Source organism: Neopelma chrysocephalum, unplaced genomic scaffold, assembly GCF_003984885.1.
Source record: "Neopelma chrysocephalum unplaced genomic scaffold, ASM398488v2 Primary Assembly neopelma1_97, whole genome shotgun sequence".
NCBI lineage: Eukaryota > Metazoa > Chordata > Aves > Passeriformes > Pipridae > Neopelma > Neopelma chrysocephalum.
The window spans coordinates 6,649,144-6,671,150 of NW_020897760.1; the positions used below are offsets into that span (position 1 = coordinate 6,649,144).

The window sequence follows — 22,007 nt, forward strand, 5'->3', positions numbered from 1 at the left end:
GTATCAGACACTGAGGAAAAGGCTTCTGAGAGCGAGTCTCCTCCTGCGGCAGCGCGAGGAGCTGCTGTTGGCTTCACCAGAGCCAGGCTGTGCACTCTGTTGGGTGTTTCTACTGTTCTTTGAGCTTTTTTCTTTGTATGTGTTTCTGTAGCCAGCCACATAGCTCTGTGTGTGTGCAGATGACAGATGTGTTTATATTGCTTTATAGGTAGGATAGTGTGTAGAATTACATTTCACCAGATGAATGTGAAATGCTAGAGTATGCTTTCACATACTCAGCTCCAGCAAAATACCTTTTAAAAGTTGTTCCAATGTACAGAATACCATTTTCCATGGCAAAGTCTTAAGAGTATGTTGTACTGCGAAAGTAAGGTGCTTAAATTAAGAACACAGGATATTCTGAAAGTCAGATTCACTGTATCAGGAAAAGAGAGGGAAACTCTGTTCCTTCCTTTGTTACTGATAGTAACATTTTTTTCTATATTTTAGAGCTTGAACCTGTTGTTTTCCCAATTGACAGTTTGCTCTGTTTGATGTAGACTTGGTAAGGCTTTTTGCACGTGAGCTTTGAAGAAAGTACTTCTTAAATTGGTAAGTATTGTGCCTGTAGCATGACACTTGTCACCTTTTTATTTATCTTAAGAACTGAGCAACAATTTTCAAAAGGTGCACAACAGATTATAAGGACAGCTTTGACAAGACCAGAGGAAAAATGATAGTGGTTTAATGCTTTGGGGGTTTTGGAAGACTGTAGAGTACAAACTGTCATGAAGCCAACTTAATATAACTGTTTCCTTTATACTCTAAGGATTCACAAGGGACTTCACTGCTAGTATACAGGAAATAAAGTCTGTTGTGCTAGAAAAAGACTTTGTTGCTTACAATTTAGAAAACACAAAGTTTCCTTAAAGGAAATGTTACATTCATACAAATTCCCATATTTATTTGTAGACAAAAATTACCATTCACATAGCAGGAAACCTAGATGAAAACAGAGACAGCATTGACTTAAAAGCCATTATGGAGCATTGGTAAACAGCAATAAACACAACTACACAAAAATTTTATTTAAATGTAGATATATCTTTATTATTGCCTCATTTTCCAGTACTAGCCTAATTTCTTAACAGGAATTCTTGAAAATAAATTGCTACATGAATGCAATTCTTCAGTGAGGAGCTCGCAGAGTTTATTTTAGGTAAAGCTTGTCTTCTGTTGTTACACGATTCGACCAAGATATACTGACTTGGGATATTTTTCCTTTAGATCAGGCCACTGAACGATGAAATAATCTGAAAAGTAGTAAAGAATCTTTCCAGACAGGGATAAAGTCTCCACACGGCAGATGCTCTCTACATATACAATGATTGATCTCTTTATTCCTAGAAGGCCAAGAAGAAGAGCAGATATACAGACAGGAACACATGTTCCTGGTCCATTGCACAATATCTAAAAGAGATGAAACATATTACAAAAGTAAACCACGAGTTTTTCCATACAGTAAAGAATTAAAAATGTGCATATTCATTCAATGTTACATTTACACAGAAAATATATTTCCAAATATATTGGAAGAAAACAGAACAAGCAAGTGAATATGAAAAACTGTGGGGGTAAAGGAAAGGCATTATTTCAAAGTAGCTGCCAAAAAATATTTATTTACATGTCATAGAGCTTTGATATGGCACAGTTAATTTGTATGAAGGAAAAGTTTAGAATTCCTTGGATATATAACTTAAACAGTTTCCAGTCTCAGTCACAGCTGTGTGTTGTATCAGTCATGAAATCTATGCACCTAATAAGTTGAAAGAAGTTTAATTAGGATTATTAAACCTGAGATCCAGTTATAAACCTCTTGAACTTTGGCTTAAGTCAGCAAAACACTTAAGAGTTCACAAAAAATGTACTGATGAATTAGGACCTTCACGAGACTCTATTAGCTGATAAGCATGACTGGGTTTTATTTTTTATTTTTAATAAACATTAGTAGATAGTTACAAGCATACAGAAAGAAGGTGTTTTGGTAAAAACATGTCACATCCTTGCAGCAGAGGATCTCAAATTCACTTATAAATGTTAACAGTAAAAGGAAGTACTCTTTTAATTTTAGATATTATTCAACTGAAAACCAGATTGCTTAAAAGTAAAAGGTTTAAACCAGGGTACATTAGGCACTCTACTTGGTATCAAAATGGATTTCAGGCAAGGAATTTCTTACTAAACTTAAATACTACCATGTAATCAGCACTTTTCTGCACAGCTGGGGTTACATGGAAATAAAGAGTTCTTTTATAAAATCATGGCTCTATATCCTACAAACTCACTTTTTTTTTTGTTCCAAGTTCACCAGCCTGTGAAAGATATTATACTGGTGGGGAAAAAAAAATCTGAGTTTCTCTTTCAGGGCTGTAGCAATCATCTCAGAATATTTCCTTCCCAGCTTCAGGGCAAGATCCCGCTAATAAACTGGCTGGCAACATCTTGCCTCTGTTAAAAGGGGTAACAGTTTTGGTGCTACTGAGTTCTAAACTCTCTCACCTATACTGTGTCTTTATCATAGCCTCAGAAATCTAGCTTGTGGATGTGATGGCCATACTGCTGTTGGTTTCTTATCAGAATCAACAGAATGTAATACTATTTGCAAAATGTTATTGTTGATCTTAATTAAACTATTTATTCATGCAAGACTTGCTGACATTTTCTCAAAGTCCCTTACAAGCAACATGCTGCACACATTTTTAATCTTGGAATTTTAGGATATCAATGTCCACACATTCTTGTATTTGGAACGTGAAGCGGTGCGCTGATTTTATAATTGCAATTATACAGCTAAGAAGCAAAGAAGCTGAACACATCAACTTTGGATACTATTTTGAAACCAGAGTAATATACTGTGGTTTCAAACCTCCTGCTGAGCCTGACTTCAAGTAAATTCACGGGACTTTAAACTCTACAATCTGCTGAGAATGAAGAAGCTGTATTTTATACATCTGGCTTAGTGAGGAAGGGCATAAACCAACCACACACGCTGCCTTTCAGCATTCCATAGAAACTTTTCCATACCTGTGAACTAAACCATGTATTTTACCCTATTTCTTGACAAGTTTGATTAATTTGCATTGATGTTGATTGTGATACTGGTACATGGCTACTGATATGTAAATTAAGGCATGTTTAGGTATCTCTATTTTTAATAACATCTGTTACTGTACTGTAAATAAAGGAATAGGAAACAGTGTGGACTGCTCCTCTGTCTGCCAGCAAAACCCACCTGCTGCCGAAGCTGGACTATTTCAGACAAGTGCATAAGAAGCACTAAAACTGCCCCAATAAATTATTTACTACTTATTTTTGTGAGTTGAATATACAGTCTAACTACTGATTTCATATTCAAAATTCAGCTTTAAGCGAACTGATAAAAATGGGCACCACTGCTGAACACTTTCTCTTTCCTTTAGTATAGCTACCTGGAGTATTGCCTCATCTTCATTGCTCCCCAACTCTTTCTCTGTTGTATTACTGTTCTCTCCCCTGTTCTTTCCTCTGTGTCATCAATTTCCTTGTTTTTCTGTACTCTACCCAAGCCTCTCAGATGTCTCCCACCCATCTTCTCTTCCTTGCTTTTCTTTGTGATTCATCTCCCTCTGCATCCCTACCTATTGTCAGGTGCCCTTCCACCTATCCTCCTTTTGGAAAGGCTCTGCATTCCTGAGAGGCTAAAGAACTCAATACAGTTATCTAAACAAGGAGTTTCACATTGGTCTCTTACTTTCTACAGTCTGACATAAAAAAAAAATACCAATTGTGGATATGATTTAGGTCAGGTAGACATCCTAACATTCTTCTCAGCCCATAAGTTGAGAATTGTAGAACAGGTTTTATAAAAAGCTGAATTATTACAATCATGATCTTTATCAAGGCATTGTGCCATACACTTCATCCTACTTACCCCCCTTATTAAACTTGGCTAGCAGCTCCAGTCCTTTTGGTATTTGGTATTCTTGTGTCTAGATGCACACACAAAGGTAAATGCCACAATGAATTCCAAATTAAGTGTACTTACGAAAGATCATGTAATGAAATAACGGTAAACAGGTCTATTTGCAAACCTCTGTGTAGCTCTAAAGGCCACACTGAGCTGCTGTTATTTTGCTGAGGTGCAAAACAGAAAAGCAATAATCAAAATTAAAATCATAATAAAATACCTCTCCTATATCCAAGTTTTGATAGAATGCACTCAATTTATACTTTCTACTGACTAACTTGTAGGGTGTTTCTCAAATGCCCTTTGATTAATGGAAAAGCACTTGCATGGAGGAAAAAGGATCAGGAAAATTATGGACTTGGCATCTCTAAAAAACCATGATATGATCATAACTCATGTCCTCTGCTCTTTCCCCTTCCACACAAACCAGTTCAAACAAGACAAAGCAGACGTGGCTTTATAGGATTTATGTATGCCAAATGCTCATAAAATACTCTGATTATAGATGTTGCTATTCCAAAATGCTTGGATTCAGGAACCGGCCCCTGAAAGAGACTCTGGTATAAACCTTCTGAAGCCCACAGACAAATAGGTCCCTATCTGAATTGGGGGTCATGATCTGTAAATCAAAACTAGTAATCAATCTTTCTGAACACTAAAAATTAACCTTCAGTTAACCTTCAGCGCGTGTCTAGAGACATGTCCTACCTAGAACTGGTGCAGTTGCAATTGCAGTGGCAATTCCCCTCCAAAAATCTGGTCTGACCAGTCCTACTTACTCCCTCTCACACTGTCAGCAGGAAGGGAGACCAGTGTTCCTTCTGCCTGGAATCCAACATCATACACTCTTCAAGGGATACAGGGGAAACTTCTGAGAAAACAAATATGTACATCATAAAGAAGAGGAACCATTGCAGAACTTTAGGCTAGAAATGCTGCTGTTCAGCCCCTGCCAGTATACAAACTTGCTGACTGTGGAAAGGAACCAAATCATGTACAGCCTTCCTTAAATATGTAAGAGAAGATGAGCCGTCCTACTAGTGAATTTCAAAACACTATTCAAAAGTAACTTTTGGAGAATGCTTGATGTCTTACACCTTGAAAAGACCAACTTTTGTTTTTCCTCTCCAGCAGAATACAAGTCTCTCTCAGTGAATCCAGTGGCAACCACTAGCATGCAGGGAAGAGACAGGCACCTATTGGGCAAGAAGGGACTAGGGCCTCTACAAGGTCAATCAGCTTTTCAGGGTGTTTCCCAATATCTATTTACTTTAGCTACAAGGCTGCCTGTAGAATATTTGTGTTGCATGAGATATGTCTCAAAAATCTCTGGTTTATTTGGTTCAGCCTCCCTTAAGGAGGCAGCAGAAAGGGGGAAAGAAGGGGCCAAAGACAATTTTTGTGTCACCTTTGTGTCACCTTTGAGCTGCAACTGCCCAAGGACTTTCCTGGTCACTGGGCTATCTGACTTTGGTGCCAACAAGTGGTAAGGCATTGTTCCAGAAGCCAGTGCCACAGGTCTCTCTACACAACTTACATGCGCCTCTAATGCAAAATGTCCAGCTCACTGCTGAATTGGCTCACTGGCTGCCTGGGGTCACAGCTAGGTCTGTAAATTAAGTTGTATATACTAAAAACCTCTACCAATTCCATCTAACCAGACTTTAAACAGTACAATAAACTAATCAAGCTGTATATTAATGGAGGTTTAAAAGTAAAGGATCAGAATACAAAATTTATCTTTAGCTACTCTATAAATCTAATTTCATTTTAATCACTTTCATATAAAAATTGAATAGTTCTTGCTTTTATGTTTCAGATATTTTCCACAGCTGTTGAAAGAAAATAAGCTAAGCCAGCAGCCTGGCACACTGAGAACACTGGCACATGGCACCACTACTGATAAAAGCTACTTCAGAGTTGGTGAATGCAGCACTGTGGCAGAGTGACATTTACCAGCAAAAACACTGAAAGCAGAGCTCACAGCTTCACTGGGATTAAATGTCAGGCCACTGATTAAAGCAAAAATGAGTAAAGCAGAAAACTTGCAGTTTTTCTCATAAATACGTAAACATACATTTGCTGTATATCTTCAATAAGGAAGTGTTTAAGTACTACTTATGTTCCCAAATTACACCAATCAAAGGGAGGACAAAATAAGTCCCCCTAAACTTAGTAGAAAGTGGAAAGCATGTGTGATTTGTTTTGCATAAGAAATTGTCAACACCTGCTGTTCTCCTTAATGACTTCTGCAGAGATTGGCCTTTGTCACCTGGGCAAGATCAGAAAAACTGCCCAGCTTCCTGGGGCTGGAGAGGTTTGTGGTGTTTACATGTGAACTGAGGACTGCTTTACCAGACATGGAGCTACCTCCTGGAGCATATTTAGGACATTGCTCAGGCCTCCTTAGTTCTGGTAATGCTTCCTACTCTGCAGTGTAAAACAACTGGAGATATGACTAAAGGAAACAGGAGGTGGTGGTGACAGTGAACTTCTAAAAGAGGTAAAGGTAAATTGAGTGACACAAAGTGGACCCAAACTGGGTTAACTGCATAATGTCTGTATATCTGTGTAAGTCCTACTTTTTAACTGCTATGCAATACCTATTTTTTAACAATGTAGGGAAAAGACCCTATTAGATATTCCTATGATATAGGAACGAGTGTTTTTGTTTGTGTGTTTCTTGTTTTGATGGGGAGAGGTGACCGTTTCTGTGGCATGAGAAGAATCTGCAATGAATTAATTTGTATTCTGCTACGTAAATTACAGATTCTCATGAGCTCATCAGCCCTTGCTTCCTTTTAGTACTATATCACTATTTCAAAAACTTCACACTAATGCTCTGTAAGGTGACGTAACCAGCTGAACACTTTTTCCTTCACTACAGAAGCTGCTGTAATCTGGCTTCTTGGTTTCAGCTGTGCCCATTTCTTGTCCCATAATTCGCAAAGTTTCCCCTGACTCCTCAGTGTATCCTTAACAGTCCTCAGATCTGCGGGAAACACCAGGGCAAGCATTATACCCTTGCAGTTGTGGGGCATGCTTTTTCAATGTTGGAGATTCTCTAATGGTAAAATTAAGCTCACAAAAGCATCAGTAAACAAATCTCAAATTTTAATTATAACTATATTTCCCTCATGAACAAGATGCAAGCCTGGAGAGTCAAGAAGCATGGGTTGTACTCACAGCTCTGCTGTGGACTCACCATGGGATTTAGGGCACAGCACTTGCTTCCTCTCACATCAATATTTTCTGTTTTAACACCTGGAAAACAATAACTTATTCCTCACATCAAAATTCCTGTAAATCCTTCTCAATAAAGATCTCCAGGTATGGAGAGTATTGCTTTTATTATGTGTTTTGATTCAGTAGCATACATTGAGAATAAGATAAAAGGTACATGCCATTTTCTCTCAAATAGATTTTTTTAGTGTGTTAAAATATAGCAGACCCTATCTATTAAGAATCAATTTCTGGTAGTTACTTTGATGGCAACTAAAGCCTGGATGGCAAACAGAGAAAAATTGTTACTTTTTTCATAAATTAGTAACCCTAAAAGGTTTCAAGAGATACATTGCTCATCCACACAGAGATACTGCAGTTATAGAAATAACTCTTTCAGGGTAGATAAATTTAGTAATCAGAAAACCAAGAAAAACCTGAGAATTTGAGAGAAAGGGATTTCTCCTTACCCAAATACTGAAGCATGTTGAGAGGGAGCGTTCTTGTTAAAGCTTTTGCTAGTCTTGCTATTTAGCATATCTGAAAATTCAAGTTTTGAACCTTAAGAGAAACAGCTTAGAATTGTTATTTTTTAAGGTTTTTAAAAAAAAGCAGGAACCTTTTTCAACAATTACTTATTATTGCTACTGATGGGGGAAAAGAAGAACTTCAGGTTCTGTTTGAACAATAGAACTAAACTACCTACTAGTTTATTATTTTTTGAAGAGTGAAGATCTTATCCAGTTCCCTCCACAACCTATACATAAAACCAGGTAAAACTTCACACCCTATTTTCTGTTTGAACTTACCTGCAGAATGCAAGATAGGACAAAAAAAACCCCAAAACTAGTTGTGTAGTCTGATTAAATCAGGTAATTAAGGTAGAAATCAGGTAATTAAGGTAGAACTGAATTATGCCTAGGTACACTTTTATCTTCTACTGTCTAAATCACTTGAATCATCGGGGTGCAAAAAGATAGTTATAATGTTCTACATCAACAGCTTGTGTTCGGGCTGGTCAGCAGCTTGTAGTATTTACATGAAAGCCTTCCTTGTCCACCTCTGTATTTGTTGGTACAGTTGCTGTTGTTATTATCATACATTTACACAGTAAGTGAGGTGCTCTTCAAAACAAGCAGAGACGTGTGGTCCTACAGGCAGATTACCTAAGCAGGATAAATAAGATCGGTGAATGCCAGAGTGGGGAAAAGAGAAGTGGAAGAGCAAGGACTTAAATTAGCACAGTATGCAGCTGGGTTTCTAATGTGTAATTTTTTTTCTTTTAATGAGTATTACTTGCGTCATGGAATAAAATACACTGGGAAGCATCACTAACTCCTTTTTTTTTTTTTTTTGCAGCTCTTACTTTATAAAGGTTTGGGGAGAGGGAGACAAAAATCCTACCTAGTGGATTTTTCTATGGGACAAAAGGAGAGCTTTCACAAAACCACTAGGAACCAGAGTAACAACAGAATTTAATTGTAACAGCACTAGGCATTGTCACTTCTGCCTTTTAGGCACTTAGTGGCCTGACCTAGAGTTACCAGCCCATTGTCCTCAGGGGCAAGAGACAAGGGAAAAGGCCCAGCTTACTGTGATTTGCATCAGCATCCACATACAAAGTAGTGAGGGAAGCTCCTTGTTTCTGGATTTCAGCAGAGCACAGGAGCTCAGCTATGTATGTGGCTAAATGACACTGTAAAGACTTAAACCAGCTCAGGTCTGTTTCTGGGTATGCCCAAGGGCTTTACTGATGAAGAGGAAAGATAACTGGGGTCATTAAGAGCCTCAGAAGTTAGGCAATAGCTTAGTGAGCAAAGGTTGAGAATCTAGATTTGCATGCATAAAAAAACATGCAGGCTTTGATTTATTAATTTTTTTAATTAACCTAACCTTAGGCACCCTGCTTAACTGCCCCTGTATGACAGGTGGCAGGTCTGTCATTTGGATTAAAAGGTTTTTGGAGTGGTAGTTTCCATTAGCATATTTCCTAGCCTAGTTGCCAAGTATAAAATGAGAAACATAAAACGAATCAATTAAAAGAAATAATAAATGACAAGTGTGAAACTGGTAGTAATGTTCAAGTCTATGGGAATGTTAGTGTTGGCTATTAAAACATCATATTAAGACCCAGACTGCCAGTAGGACCAACAAAACAACCAGTGAGTCTTTTGAGAAACTGTGGGAGATGGACAGAAGGTTGGTTAAAAAGCAGATACAGGGTGGTGAATAAACTAACTCCCTACCTACATTACTATGGAGTGGGTCTGTGGTTTATTGCTGCTCAGAAATTGTACAAAGTAAAGGAAATTTGACTTTGTATAGATGAAAAAGTTGGTCATAAAACAATTCTGTAAAAGGCCTTTGCCAAGTAAATGAAATGTTAGTCACTGAACTACATCTGTAGCTACAAATACTAGGTACTAGCTGTCTTTCAGCAATGTCACCTCAGCTGAATCTGAACCTGACTACAGTCTCTTGGTCACCATGAGAAATACTATCCAACCTTTTAGAGCCTATTTACAAATAATTTTTATATCTCCTGATATAAAAAGTACTACTTATTCTAGTAGCCTGCTTCTACTCAAAAGGAGAAATTAAATCCAAGGACTGTTAAATATACTCATATATTAGTAATAGTGGCCTAAAATGAGCCTTTAATTGCAAATCTCAATGTGTGTTTCGTTAGTCAAGCATTCATTTAACTAGAACTTGAAAGCAGTATTTTAGGTCAGCTAAATATGACATTTTATATGTACATAAAACATATCTCAGGCTACTGCCTAAACACTGAAGTTGGCATAGCAAGAATGCACATCAAATGCCTGCCTGAAATATCTTTGCAATGCAAACCCTAGAGGTGTTGGCAATCTGTATCTCATACCAGTGGTTAGACTGAGCAAGACTGTTATGCTTTATAACATACATGAAGTGTGACCAGGGTGTTCATTAGGTTCATAATGAACCGGATAGCTGATGAGTTAAGACTCTTTTATGTCTAAAGTCTGCTTAAATCTAAGCTAAGAACTCAGTTCATCTTTACTAACACGTGTCCTCCCTCTGAAATGTAGTGTCTACAGGCATGTCTAATCAGCAGTCACAGAAAGAGCAGAGCTACAACACAGCTTTAAACCAACCAATTGGAATAGCTTTAGATGTTTATCTGTGCTCAGCAGAGGGTAATTCTACATTGTGAGTGCAGTGTAGCAGTACACAGCACACAAGGTAGAGGAGCGGTGAATAAAACTAATTTTCATCAACACTGAGAAGTTAAACACAAATTTTAATAGCTTAACTTTGGGTTTTTTTGACTAAACAATTTGTGTCACTGAAGGTCTTAATCCAATATTCTTACTCTTGCTTATTTTGACTGCTTTGATCCTAGAACAACAACAGTAGGTCAAACACACTGTCAGTCTGGTCCAAAAGAATTATAAATAGTGGCAAAAGATTCAGTGTGTTCAGCAGATAGTCTTAACATTGCATTATACAAAGTTCACTTGTTATGAAGTGAATAGAGAAAAAATGCTACCACCCAGATTTTGTAGCTTTCCACAAAGTTCCAATAAGAACTGTGATATAAGGGACAATAACTTACTATTTGTCACAGTAATTTCTTAGAGTGAACTTTTGGGCAGGGCACAAAGGATGGAAAATCTTAGCTAAATGAAATAATGGTCTCTTTTCATTTAGCTTACTGTGTGAACATTTCTGTAACTAGAAGCTGCCCGCAGTCGGTTTAAGCTGTCAGGGGACCAGGCACGTGTGATGGGATGTGCACTCATAAAAGAATAGGTAGATTGCTACATGCATGATGAGCTGTGCAGGTTTCAGGCTTCTAGAAAGAAGTTTTAACGAGTGACTCATTCAACTGACAGCTGATGGGGAGGGAGACAGCAGAGCTTGTTCTTGCTGTGCAAATGCAAACTTCTTACTACAGACTTCCCACAGGAAGGAGGCCCTAATGTGGGAGGACCGCCTTCTTTGCCTGATTTAACCCAGTTTTTTCCAAATAGCAGTGATCCAAAAATATCTGCTTATTTCAGGCTCTGTAGAGCCCTTAGGCAGTAGGAACTGCTGAGAAGCGTCCCCAGAAAAGGAATAAAGTCTGGTCCTAAGGGTCCAGGATGTGCAATCTACTAATGAATAAGGCTTTATGCAGCATTTCTGCACAGTTCTAGGTGAAATTTAATTATATTAAAGCACAACAAATCACTGGTCCAATTACATAACCCCTCTATGGCTGAAAGCAAGGCCTGGATACAGTATTTTGTAGTTTTCTGCTGTGTGGTGGGTGCACATCCTTTGTTTCCAGTTTGAATTTCAGGTATGCCAGAATGACCAGGATAATCATGACCCAGACAAAGGGCTAGATCACCTGAAAGCCTGGTTGCAGGGCTGGCAAACCAGCCCAAGAACAATGGTTCTGTAAGCAGCAAGAGAACTGAAGATGTTTCCTTTGAACTTGTATCTACTGACTGATTTCAAGCATATTATATAACTTAAGCTTATTCCTTCTTGTACATCAACTAATCCATGTAAGATTCAGCAGTTTTCTCTATCCTCAGGAAAAATCTTTGTGTGGCTTTTCTAATTTTCTGTAACTAAGAAGGATTTGCATCTTTTCCTAAATAATAGATCTTATAACATCTCGTTCTGGTTTTATGCATCTTAGCCTTTCACTCAATGAAGACAATAAATCTCTCTTCTCTGACCAGCTGCCTGTTTTCACGGTAGGAATTTGCAGTCTTTGAGCTACAACTGCATGCTAAGTCTGGCTGCAACTGATGAAGGGTTTTAAAAGCTTTTCTGGGGGAAGGTAGGTGTAGGCAGAGTGTGCTGGCACAAACCTTGCTGCCCTGGAATTTTAGGCCACTGTATAGAAAGCCTACCTAAGGCAGATCAATGTTGTAAAAACTGCCCACTATACATTTGCTTGCAAAACACCCTGACACTTATATTTATATAATTCTTGGCTATAGAAACACAAGCTGATCATCACTTCTGACATCTTAATTGTTACTTGGTTTAATATCTCTAGAGGGACTTGACTTTGCAGAGTGCAGATGTTCGTAACTCAGAAATGGGCCTCCTGAAGATGATCTCAAACTGAACAACTAAGCTAACTTTTACATTTCTTAAACTCTCTGGGGGCCCATTTTAAGTGTGGGTCAAGTCCTGCAAGACAGCAAAGGTCTCCTGGAAGTTGTTCAGTTCTTTCTGAACTCACTATCTTGAAGAAGGGTTGGATGGAACTGCTTTCTCATGCAAAGTAAACCAAGAAGCTTTGCCAGAAGATCAGTGTGAGATACAAAAAGGGACACAGTGCTCATGTAAATAAGCACATAGCAAGTAACTCCTGTGCAGCTCGGTTTGCTGTTTCCCCTTTGCAGCTATTTGCATTCCACAGATATGCAAGTTATGCCAAACTAAGCTTATCTGTTCCAAACCTTGCCTTTGTGCACCTAATGGTTTCAGGTTCCCTTTGCAGTACTTCTCTTGTCCTACATTTCTTGAAAACTGCAAGACTTCTGCATTTCTCTAGCTTTTGGGTGCCTAGAGAAGACTTTAGTCATTCCTTCATACATACACATATTTCTGACAAGCCTAAAAGCAAATGTAAGGATTTGGGGATCATTCATACACACAAACGATTTAGAAGCAATTCAAAGTTGTCTTTCCCTCCTGCAGTTAAACAGAACCAGTGTCTAGACTGAAAATGTACAGTACCCATAAGCTCTAGTGTTTAAAAATATGAAGCTCTCAGCATGATGTAATACTGTGCTTGTTTCTAAACTCGGGTCTTGATTTCCATTCCAAAAGTTACAGATGAGTCCTGTGAACTCAAGCATTTGTCCCAGCCTTTCTAGTTCTTTAAACTCCTAAGCACTGCATTTTGCCAAGGGTAGGGTGAGTTGCAATTCCCTGCAAACCTTTTTGTTGAAAGGCAATTAAATACTACCAGTTGCTTCACATACCACACAGTCTTCACTGGCAACGTGAGGCATTTTAATCCCTGAATCACTCTCCATGGATAAGTGTTTTAAAATCTTTGGAGCTCTCTGAGTTTCTATATTTTACAGAATTCTGAAACTAAAATATCCATATAAGTAGTAGTATGTAAGCAGCTTTCAAGTGCTGTAAGATTTGGCATAATGCCAGAGATGCTTCTGCCAGCTGCTATTGTGGTTGATAATTGTACCTGAGAAAAAGTAACTGGGGACAACCTCCCCTCCAGCCCTTCTCTAATCATGGATAAAGACTCTTTGGATATTATTTTGAGTCAGTGGTTCCCTTGAACACTACAGAGGGCTTAAAGGCCTTGCTAAAATGTATCCTCAATTTTACAAGGTCAAGTGTTTTTCAAAAACCTTAGTCTTTTGATAACTTACCATAGTTTATCAACTCCAAAACTATTTCTAATAATTTTATGTAAATCTCACTGTCACTTTAAATTCCTTTTGTAAACAGAGAACACATGGAATTACATTAGTAACTTCCTGCTTCCTACAAGCTACACCGTGAGATTTTTTGTCAATTTCTTTTGCAAGAAGTAAAAAAATATATATACATTAACCTAACACAGTGGTATAGCAAAGTGATTACTAAATATTACTCACATTTGCTCTGTCTGCTTCATGCAAACAAACTTGATTATTTCCCCTGCCCCAATTAAAACCTCTGTAAAAAGAATAGTATGGCATCTTCTCCTCTCTCCCAGCTTTATCTTTTCAGAATAGGCTTGAAAAACAATAAATGCAATAAAGCTACTTCTGTTGTTCTGCACAGTAAATTGCTTGGAAAATTCCAGCAAGCAAGTAGCTTTTGATCTGAGAGGAACTGACCAATACGAGATCAAATTATTTACAGCAGTCTCTCTAAACATTCAGAATACCACAAATATACAACGGCCTCTTTAGAATTAGCCATACAGTTCACAGTGGGAGTTAAAAAAAGTCTCCTTACAAATAATCTCTGTGGGTGTCAGATGCTGCTATGAAATCATGAAAAATACCTTGTAACTGCACTAGTCTTTACACATTTCATAAAATATTTTAAACCTCATAAAACATTAATTTGAAATTCTGCTAAAATAATGCTTTTTAAAAAAATTCAAGTTTACATTACTGATTCCTTCAGAGTCTTTCAAGTCTAGCAAAAAAAAAAAATTCCAGCTGTAACCAAATTTTCTCTTACAGAATTGTAAGACTTAAAACTAGGAGTCCAGTGCGTACCTTTTGCACTAACACAAAATTTTATTGTTTGGGTTTCTCCATTTTAGTTCTACAGTTTGACAACCCTGAATGCTTCTGACTTGTTTAAGTCTGTGGAATATTTTTAAATGAATGTTGTAATTAGCATGAGAGTGCAGTTTTGTGAACAGCTTGAAAAGTTACCAAAGTGCTGAGGAGTTGCTATTCAGCAGTGATGTTTTTTGCCATTAGATGAGATAATTAATGTCAGTCAGCTAAAAACTAAATAAATATGCATTGTAGCTCAAAAGTCCATGTAAGCACAAGAACTGAATCTGTATATATTTGTGCTGGTCTGAACCTGTCTGTGCCAGACTGGTCATACCATTTTAGAAGCAAGTCCAGCCAACAGGATAACCGGGCTTTCAGGCATAGTTTGTGCTGTTGCAATCCTAAAGAGATATTATCAAGAACAGCAACTTTGTTTTTGCTAGTTCTACCAGCATTAACAAGGAAATGACACACTCTGATGTTACTTGCAAACTTTGAGAAGAAAAACTGGTATTTGTTGCTCTAATTCACCAGCAGTGCAACCTGTTCTCTCTTGATGTATTGCTGCTACATTTAATTTTACAAAATACTTTTCCTGCAAATTGTAAATCTAGAGCATATGAGATAGAGTCTGCAATGTGTTGATATTCCAAATGCTTTTATGATACTGATTCTCAACGAGTTAAAATTTACCTACCAAATCTGGTTTCAGTTTGTTGGTCAAAGGAAGAGAGTAGAGTATGGAGTATAGGGTTGTTACCACAGAGGAGATCCAAGACTGTCTAACCTCACGGCTTCTGGGAATGCGATGAAGGGTGAACTGGAAGAGAGCACGATAATTGGAGCTGTTACTTTTCTAAGAATGTTTTTGTTCCTTCTATAGCGTTACTACTTTTGTCTGTGCCAACCTTTTTTATTTTTTTTTTTAATCTAGTTCGGAAATGTTCGGGTTTAAGAGCTTTGCACAGATGCCTGCAGTGTGATGCTTAGCACTCCTGGTAATAAAGTAAACACAAATACTAGAACTATATAACTGTTGTTTAATCCCTTCTCAGGTTACTTTAAAACATTCCCAGCGTCCCAGGCAGCCGGGTGGAGGAGCTGCCCTGCGGTGTGTTAGCCGAGTGCGGCACCTCGTGGGCACCGCCAGCCCGTCCCATCGCACAACCCGCGCACGGGGACTCTGCTGTCTCTCCGCCTGCTTAAACCCTTTGTGCATTTACAGCGCAGAAAATGCAACAGCTTTTCTCAGTTAATGCCCGGCGAATGCTATCAGAAAACGTAAAAGCAAATATCGATATCCTTTAAATGAGTACTCAGTGAGTATTCAAGAGATATGCAAGATGCATATTCAAAATGCAAAATATTTGCATAAAGAAAGAGGAAAGAACATCTTATCATTAAATTAAAAATAAAGAAATAATTTTCTTTGTTCTTTCCCTAAAAAGTAAAGACTATTTACTGTGTAAGAGGCATCACATTAATAAAACCAAGGGTGTTTTCTTCTTGTCTCAAAACACTGTGAGCAGGTAAGAGCAGTTAGGCTGCCTGCACTCTTCACAGGTGGCTTTTACCTTAATGCAGAGGAGCTACACATAAAAACCACACATAAGAACTAGTGCTATGTCAGAAGGCAGTCCTTATGCTAATGAAATTTTTGACTGTTTAAAAGAAAGACAAATATAAAGGCTGCAGGGCACTGCTCAGTGACACGGACACACTGTTCATGTGGGTAATGGCCGTTATCTCACTTCATCGGGGGCAGCAGATCACTACCCCTCCAGAAGAACTTCTATTGGGAGTGAGAAACATTAAATATAAATACTGAAAGTTGCCCAGTTACTTCAAATACACATTGCTAATTATTATAGCTTAGTCCTGGTGATTTGTGCCCAGGAAAGATGATGTTAACAGTGGCTGTACAGTAAATACAAACTACAAATCAGTCTTGAATAGTGCTAACTGGGACTTTTCTAATATATAAGGTGGAAAGAATAAAAAAATCCCAATGTTTATAAATACAGACTGTTAATTTTCTTAGCTGAAATTAACCTGTTTTGTTGTGATATGTTTCTTTAATAGCTGTAATACCAAGAGACATTAACAGATGTTATAAACTGTTTTTCTTATGTTTTATTTGCAGGTGTTGAAACTCTGATTGCATTACTCTGACAACAGAATATGGAAAAATAAACATGCCCCCTGCTCCCTATTCAACAGTTTCTGGTTATCACTGCCTCTCTGTTTCTTAAAGCTTTGGAAGAGTTCAGGTGATAAAAAGAAATGCTGTAAAGGGAATTTAGACCCTTGCACAGTACTCAGTCCTGGAAGAAATATGGGTATGATAAGACAGTTTTAGGCAGATTAGGTTTCAGTGGAACTATTCAGATGAACCTTCACTGTAAGAATGGTTTTCAAGACTATTTGACAAAAAAACCTGCATGTGATTTTCTTCATCATTAAAAAACCCTAAGTAATTGCAGTAAAACTTGGCAGGGACCCCAAACAGTATCAAAGAAGAAATTTACTTGTAGAATTCAAGTAAGGATCATGCTGATTTTATCTATTCTTTTCAAAAAGCATGCTGGAAACTTTAATCCTTTACCTAGTTAATATTGGTTTACGCAAGCATGCAAGGAAAAGCTGGTGGAAAACTCCAACTGCTGTGAATTATTATAATATGCTCAACTGAACACACTGCAATGCTTTCAAAGAAACTAGGTTTATATAGCTCTTTTTCACACTGAGAAACAAGATTTCTTAGCATAGTCTCTCTTGTGAAACAAAAAATGGAAACGAATGGTCAGAAGAGGTTTATGCAAAGGTTAGTTAATCTGGTTCCTCATCTCAGACATGACAAAGGGGAATATAAGATCCAGGGAAGAATTCATGTTCTTCAGCCAACAAATCTAAGTTGTCTTTCTGCTGCTAGAGTAGGTTGACAGCAACTGAAGCAGGTTCTCTATGCTGAGCATAGAAGGTTCCCTGAGTAACAGCTCTAGGGGCATCCATGTGGAACAGTTGTGGTTACGGGCTGGGGGCAACAGAGTGATAGCAGGACCAGAGACTTTTCATAGGAGGCATTTTGGATTTCTTTTTTTCAAGTGACTTAGTAGGTTGAGGTGCAGCATTTTTCTTCTTGTAAGCAAGATGTTCATTCTGGATTCTTTTCCTTCTCCCTGAATACTGCAGCTGTTAGAACTGGGTTAGACCACAGATTAAAAAGAAAAGTATTTGTGTTTTTTTTTTACATCATAATTTTCTCTTACATCGCTGATTTTCTGTTAGGTCATTTCTCTAATTTGTCTTCCATCTGGTCCTTACTTCTGGAAAAATTTACTTCCTTGACAAGATAAGGAAGGGAATAACCATGTGTGGAAGCATTCAGACTTTTCTCTTTCTATTCAAAGCTGTAAGAAGCTACAAGCACATTATTTTTAAATGTTTGATGATCTCCAGCATCCCCAGTAAAAAAACACATACTATGTGCCAGTATCTGAAAGCACACTCTGAAAGTTAGCAAATACATGTTACAGGCATGTGATCTTTAATTTCCAAAATTTATCTTCCATTTTGTCTCTAAATACTTTTGCTCAGTGGAAAAAGAATGGTCAAAGGAAAATGAGCATCTGTTATCCAGACATCAAACTCACATGCAGCCAAAAATATTCCTCTGGCTTTCAATGTTAAAGGAAAATATAACTACATGATCTGTTAGCAATTGGAGGGGGTACAAAAGGGAAGCTGCTTAGCAAAAACAAGTGAACAAATGGAAAATTATCTTTTAATACTCAAAATATATATTTGTAAGAAATTTAATAATTTAGGGTTGGACATTTTTCAGGTAAGTGAACATGACTGTGTGAATGGCTATTTAGTAAAAAAGATTTCTCAGAACAGGAAGTACCTCTGGTCACTTTACTAAACTTTCATCCTCAGTGCACAATGAGAGAAGAGACTGCCATGCTCAATTTGAACTAAATCATCCCCACTCGATCTGGCAGCTTGTGGGCAGGCAAGGAACCTTCAACTTCCAAGGTGGAAGTGGGGTAAGCAAACTTAAAAATGTCATTGCCAAGTAAGCCTGTTGCTCACCTTACCAGCAGTTGCTTTACAGTAAAAGGGCTTATTCTAAAAATCATTGGTACCAAGTTCTATATCCTTTTGTCCCAGTAGCACTGCTGAAGACAATGGAAGTGCACCGTATGAAATCAACACCATATAAATAATTATTTTACTGTGTGTTGTACTGTTTGCTCAAAAAGATTTTATAATTAGAACGCTCACCTCCATTGTACTTATTCTAATTTCTAAATAAAAAAATACCATCTTTCTACTAATTTCACTGGATGTCAGATCACACTTTAACTCAGCAGTCGTGCTGCTGTCTGTTAATCACATAGCAAACTAGCTCAAAGCAAGCAAACATTTGATAAAAAGATAAACAAGATATTTTAATGATTTTTTTCATTATTTTTAGGAGTTTAGCATTTCCTCAGATCATCAGTCACAAAACTCTGACATTCAGAGGCCTTGCATGTCTTTTAAACACGTTTAATATTTTATTTTAAAATACAGCCAAAACACAGTCTAGAAACACACAAAACCAATACAATTTTAATTAAGGTTTACTTACATAAAACATTCTTATATATAATTTCTTTTAAAAAAAATACATTGTATCATCAAGGGAAATGCCAAATTAAAAAAGAAAAGAATCTGCCCCACCATATTTCTGACCCAGTATATTTATAGCTACAAATAACACTTCAATAGCTAGTTGATTTACAAAATTAAAAGAGATTTATCTTCAACATGTTTTTCTTGAGCAAGAGACAGCCTTCTTTGTACAGTCACTTTCACTACAATTATGTTCCCTCATTAGTTTAAACGGATTAACATATAAACAGGAGGTAAAGACTTTTAAGAGAAAGTAAGAAAGGTGGTTGTGAAAACTGGTAGCAAGAACAGCATTTGTTATTTTTAAGTAGATTTACTTTGCATTGTCAGTATCCCTCTAGTACACCAATAATCAATAGTGGTTATTTAGCTCACTTTTAGAAACATAAAACCTAATATCCCTAGAATGGCACCCTTAGCTGAACTTTAGTGTAAGTGATCATCAATATCTAGAAAATCAAAAGCACTTGCTGTTCGTATAAATACCTTTTAAAGAATCACTTCCAAATTGCCTTGAATTAGAACGTCATGTTAAGATCATTTTATCTTACATGAATATATTTAACAAGTTACCTGGGATTTGGGGAATGTTTCAGCCCTTTTTTGTTCAAAAGAACGTATTTTAGCTTCACTCATCTTATCTGAGTCTGCAAAAACATAATGTCTAGGAGAGTAGGACTCTGACAAACAGCTAAGTAACCTCAGGATTTCTGTTGTGTGCCCACCTGTAAAAACAAAACGAACTGCAGTTAGTATATGGGAAATTTTGTAACTTTCCATTTCTTCAGCTGAATCGGTCACTTTTCCTTTTAAAACGTGTTAGTACTTCTACTTTCAGTGATGCTCTTCTGAGAGTAGAGGATTCAATCAGAGGATGATTAAGACTAAATGTTTAAGTAATGTGGAGATAATCCACTGAAGCTGTATTGATGGATGTTTTTCAGCAAGGACTGTACTATCCCAGCTCATAATACCGAAATCAGCTGGGCAGCAGTTTCACTCACAGCCGCTCCAGTGTGTAACAGCCTGGTGCTGACAGAACAAACAGTCCTGCTCCCGCAGGGTGCTCTGACCACTGCCCTTGAGCGGGTGTTCACAACCTTCCAACTGCAAGGTCACTTGATTCAGGGAGCTAAACTGGCACCAAACTGGAGAGGAAGTACTAATTGTGCTTTTTAGGGGGAAGGGTTAATTTTTTTTTTTGTCATTTGAGCTTCCTGAACTGCAGCTACAGGGATGTTGCAACAGGGAAAGGGAGAGAAAGAAGACTCTGTACACAGGTGAAGTGGAATGGGCTCACCTTTTATCTGTTGGACTGGATCAGCTTAACATCAAACTGCACTTATGCTACGTGCATAAGCATTTACTGGACGTGTTACTTTTCACTCTGCTGGCAGCTACAGACCAAAATAGCAAACTAAATGTATTCCTACTACCTCCTGCTGTCCCGGGTCACCAGGCTCCTAAGAGACCTGTTACACAGGTGAAGAACTCATGACTGCTGAGCAACTGACAAGCAAGGCAGGCTACGCTGTGGCCTTTTACAAATGAGAGTTTGCCACCTTTCCACACAATTTCATGCTGTATTTTTCAAATATGTTTGGAGGTATTTTCTTGTGAGCAATGTTTGTTGAAGGTTTCACAAATTTTAATGCAATCGTCTGAGCATTCACATAAGAGTAGGAGACTCCTACTTAAAGTCTCAAATGGCCTTGAACATTATATGAATCTTAACTGACACGAATTATTTCACCTGGTAAGCTTATGTATAGGGAAAGTACTCTTTTAATACAAACTAGATTCCAAAAGACTGAAGGAAAACAACATTTCCAGCCCTAGTGGAAGTAAAGATGACCTGAAGAATTATAAAACTGCCAGTGAAACTCAGATTGCAGGAAGATCCTGAGACCATTACTCAATTAGTTGGTGCACAAAATCCAAAGGGATACTGAGGTGATGAAATCCAAGCTGGCCTGGATTTGTCAATCGCAACATTTCAAATGAGTTTTTTAGGGCAAATTAATTGCCCTGCAACTTTGGGGAGGAGGTAACAAGGAGTAGTAGATGTGTGTGCCCCCCTTAGCATGGGGTGACACACTTGCACAGCTGTACTGCCACTGACGGACCCACGCGAGGCTCTTGTGAGTAAATCACAGGAACGTGGTTTGGGTGAATTACAAAACGCCACGTATGTCAGGGGTGTGCCGATCGTTGGAAAGCCATGCCCTGCACCACCATCAATAATTTTTCGTCAGCAGACTAAGCAGCTGCACAGGTCAGTCCTGCACCAGTTTATCGATACATTCGGGAGTGACTCTGGAGAAATGCACGTGCTGCCGGAGGGAAAGGTTCTGAAACCGAACTGCCACACATAAACACGGATGAAAACGCCCCACATGAAGACGTAGCCTAACAGTTTCTCAAATCGAGCACTAAAAAAACCCAAAGACAGGCGGCGGCGCGGAGGGGGCCCGGCCCGGCCCGGCCCGGGTGGGCTGCGAGAGTCGCCGTGGAGGCACCATGGCACCGCGACTACAGCTCCCGGCATGCACCGGGGCCTACCGGCGGGCGCCGTACCGCGCTGCATGCCGGGACTCGCAGTTCCAGGAGCACTGCGTGGCCGCTCTACGGCGCCATCCGCTCCCGCCGGCGGCAACCCCCACTCACCGGAGCCAGCCACCACCAGGAGACTGAGCGGAGGTGTCCTCCGGCCGCTGCGCCTCCTGGCCAGGAGCGCCAGCGGGACGAGCAGTAAGGGGAGAAGGAGGAGGAGGAGGGCGGCCGGCTGCAGGAGCTCCATGGCGCGGCCGGGGCCGCTCCGCGCGGAAGCGGCGGTGGCGCCTCCCCCGTACGGCGGCCGGCGCGGTTCAAACCTC

General features: G+C 38.7%; 1 protein-coding gene across 1 annotated transcript; it reads right to left on the reverse strand.

The window, feature by feature from the left end:
• Nucleotides 1-657: 657 nt before the first annotated feature.
• Nucleotides 658-21,979, reverse strand: ALG14 (ALG14, UDP-N-acetylglucosaminyltransferase subunit). Its single transcript, XM_027694333.1, has 4 exons — nucleotides 21,799-21,979; nucleotides 19,705-19,856; nucleotides 15,149-15,271; nucleotides 658-1,449 (listed from the first exon to the last, which is right to left on the reverse strand). The coding sequence occupies exons 1-4, from the start codon at nucleotides 21,929-21,931 to the stop codon at nucleotides 1,219-1,221; spliced, it is 639 nt and encodes a 212-aa protein (XP_027550134.1). The 5' UTR covers nucleotides 21,932-21,979; the 3' UTR covers nucleotides 658-1,218.
• Nucleotides 21,980-22,007: the final 28 nt, after the last annotated feature.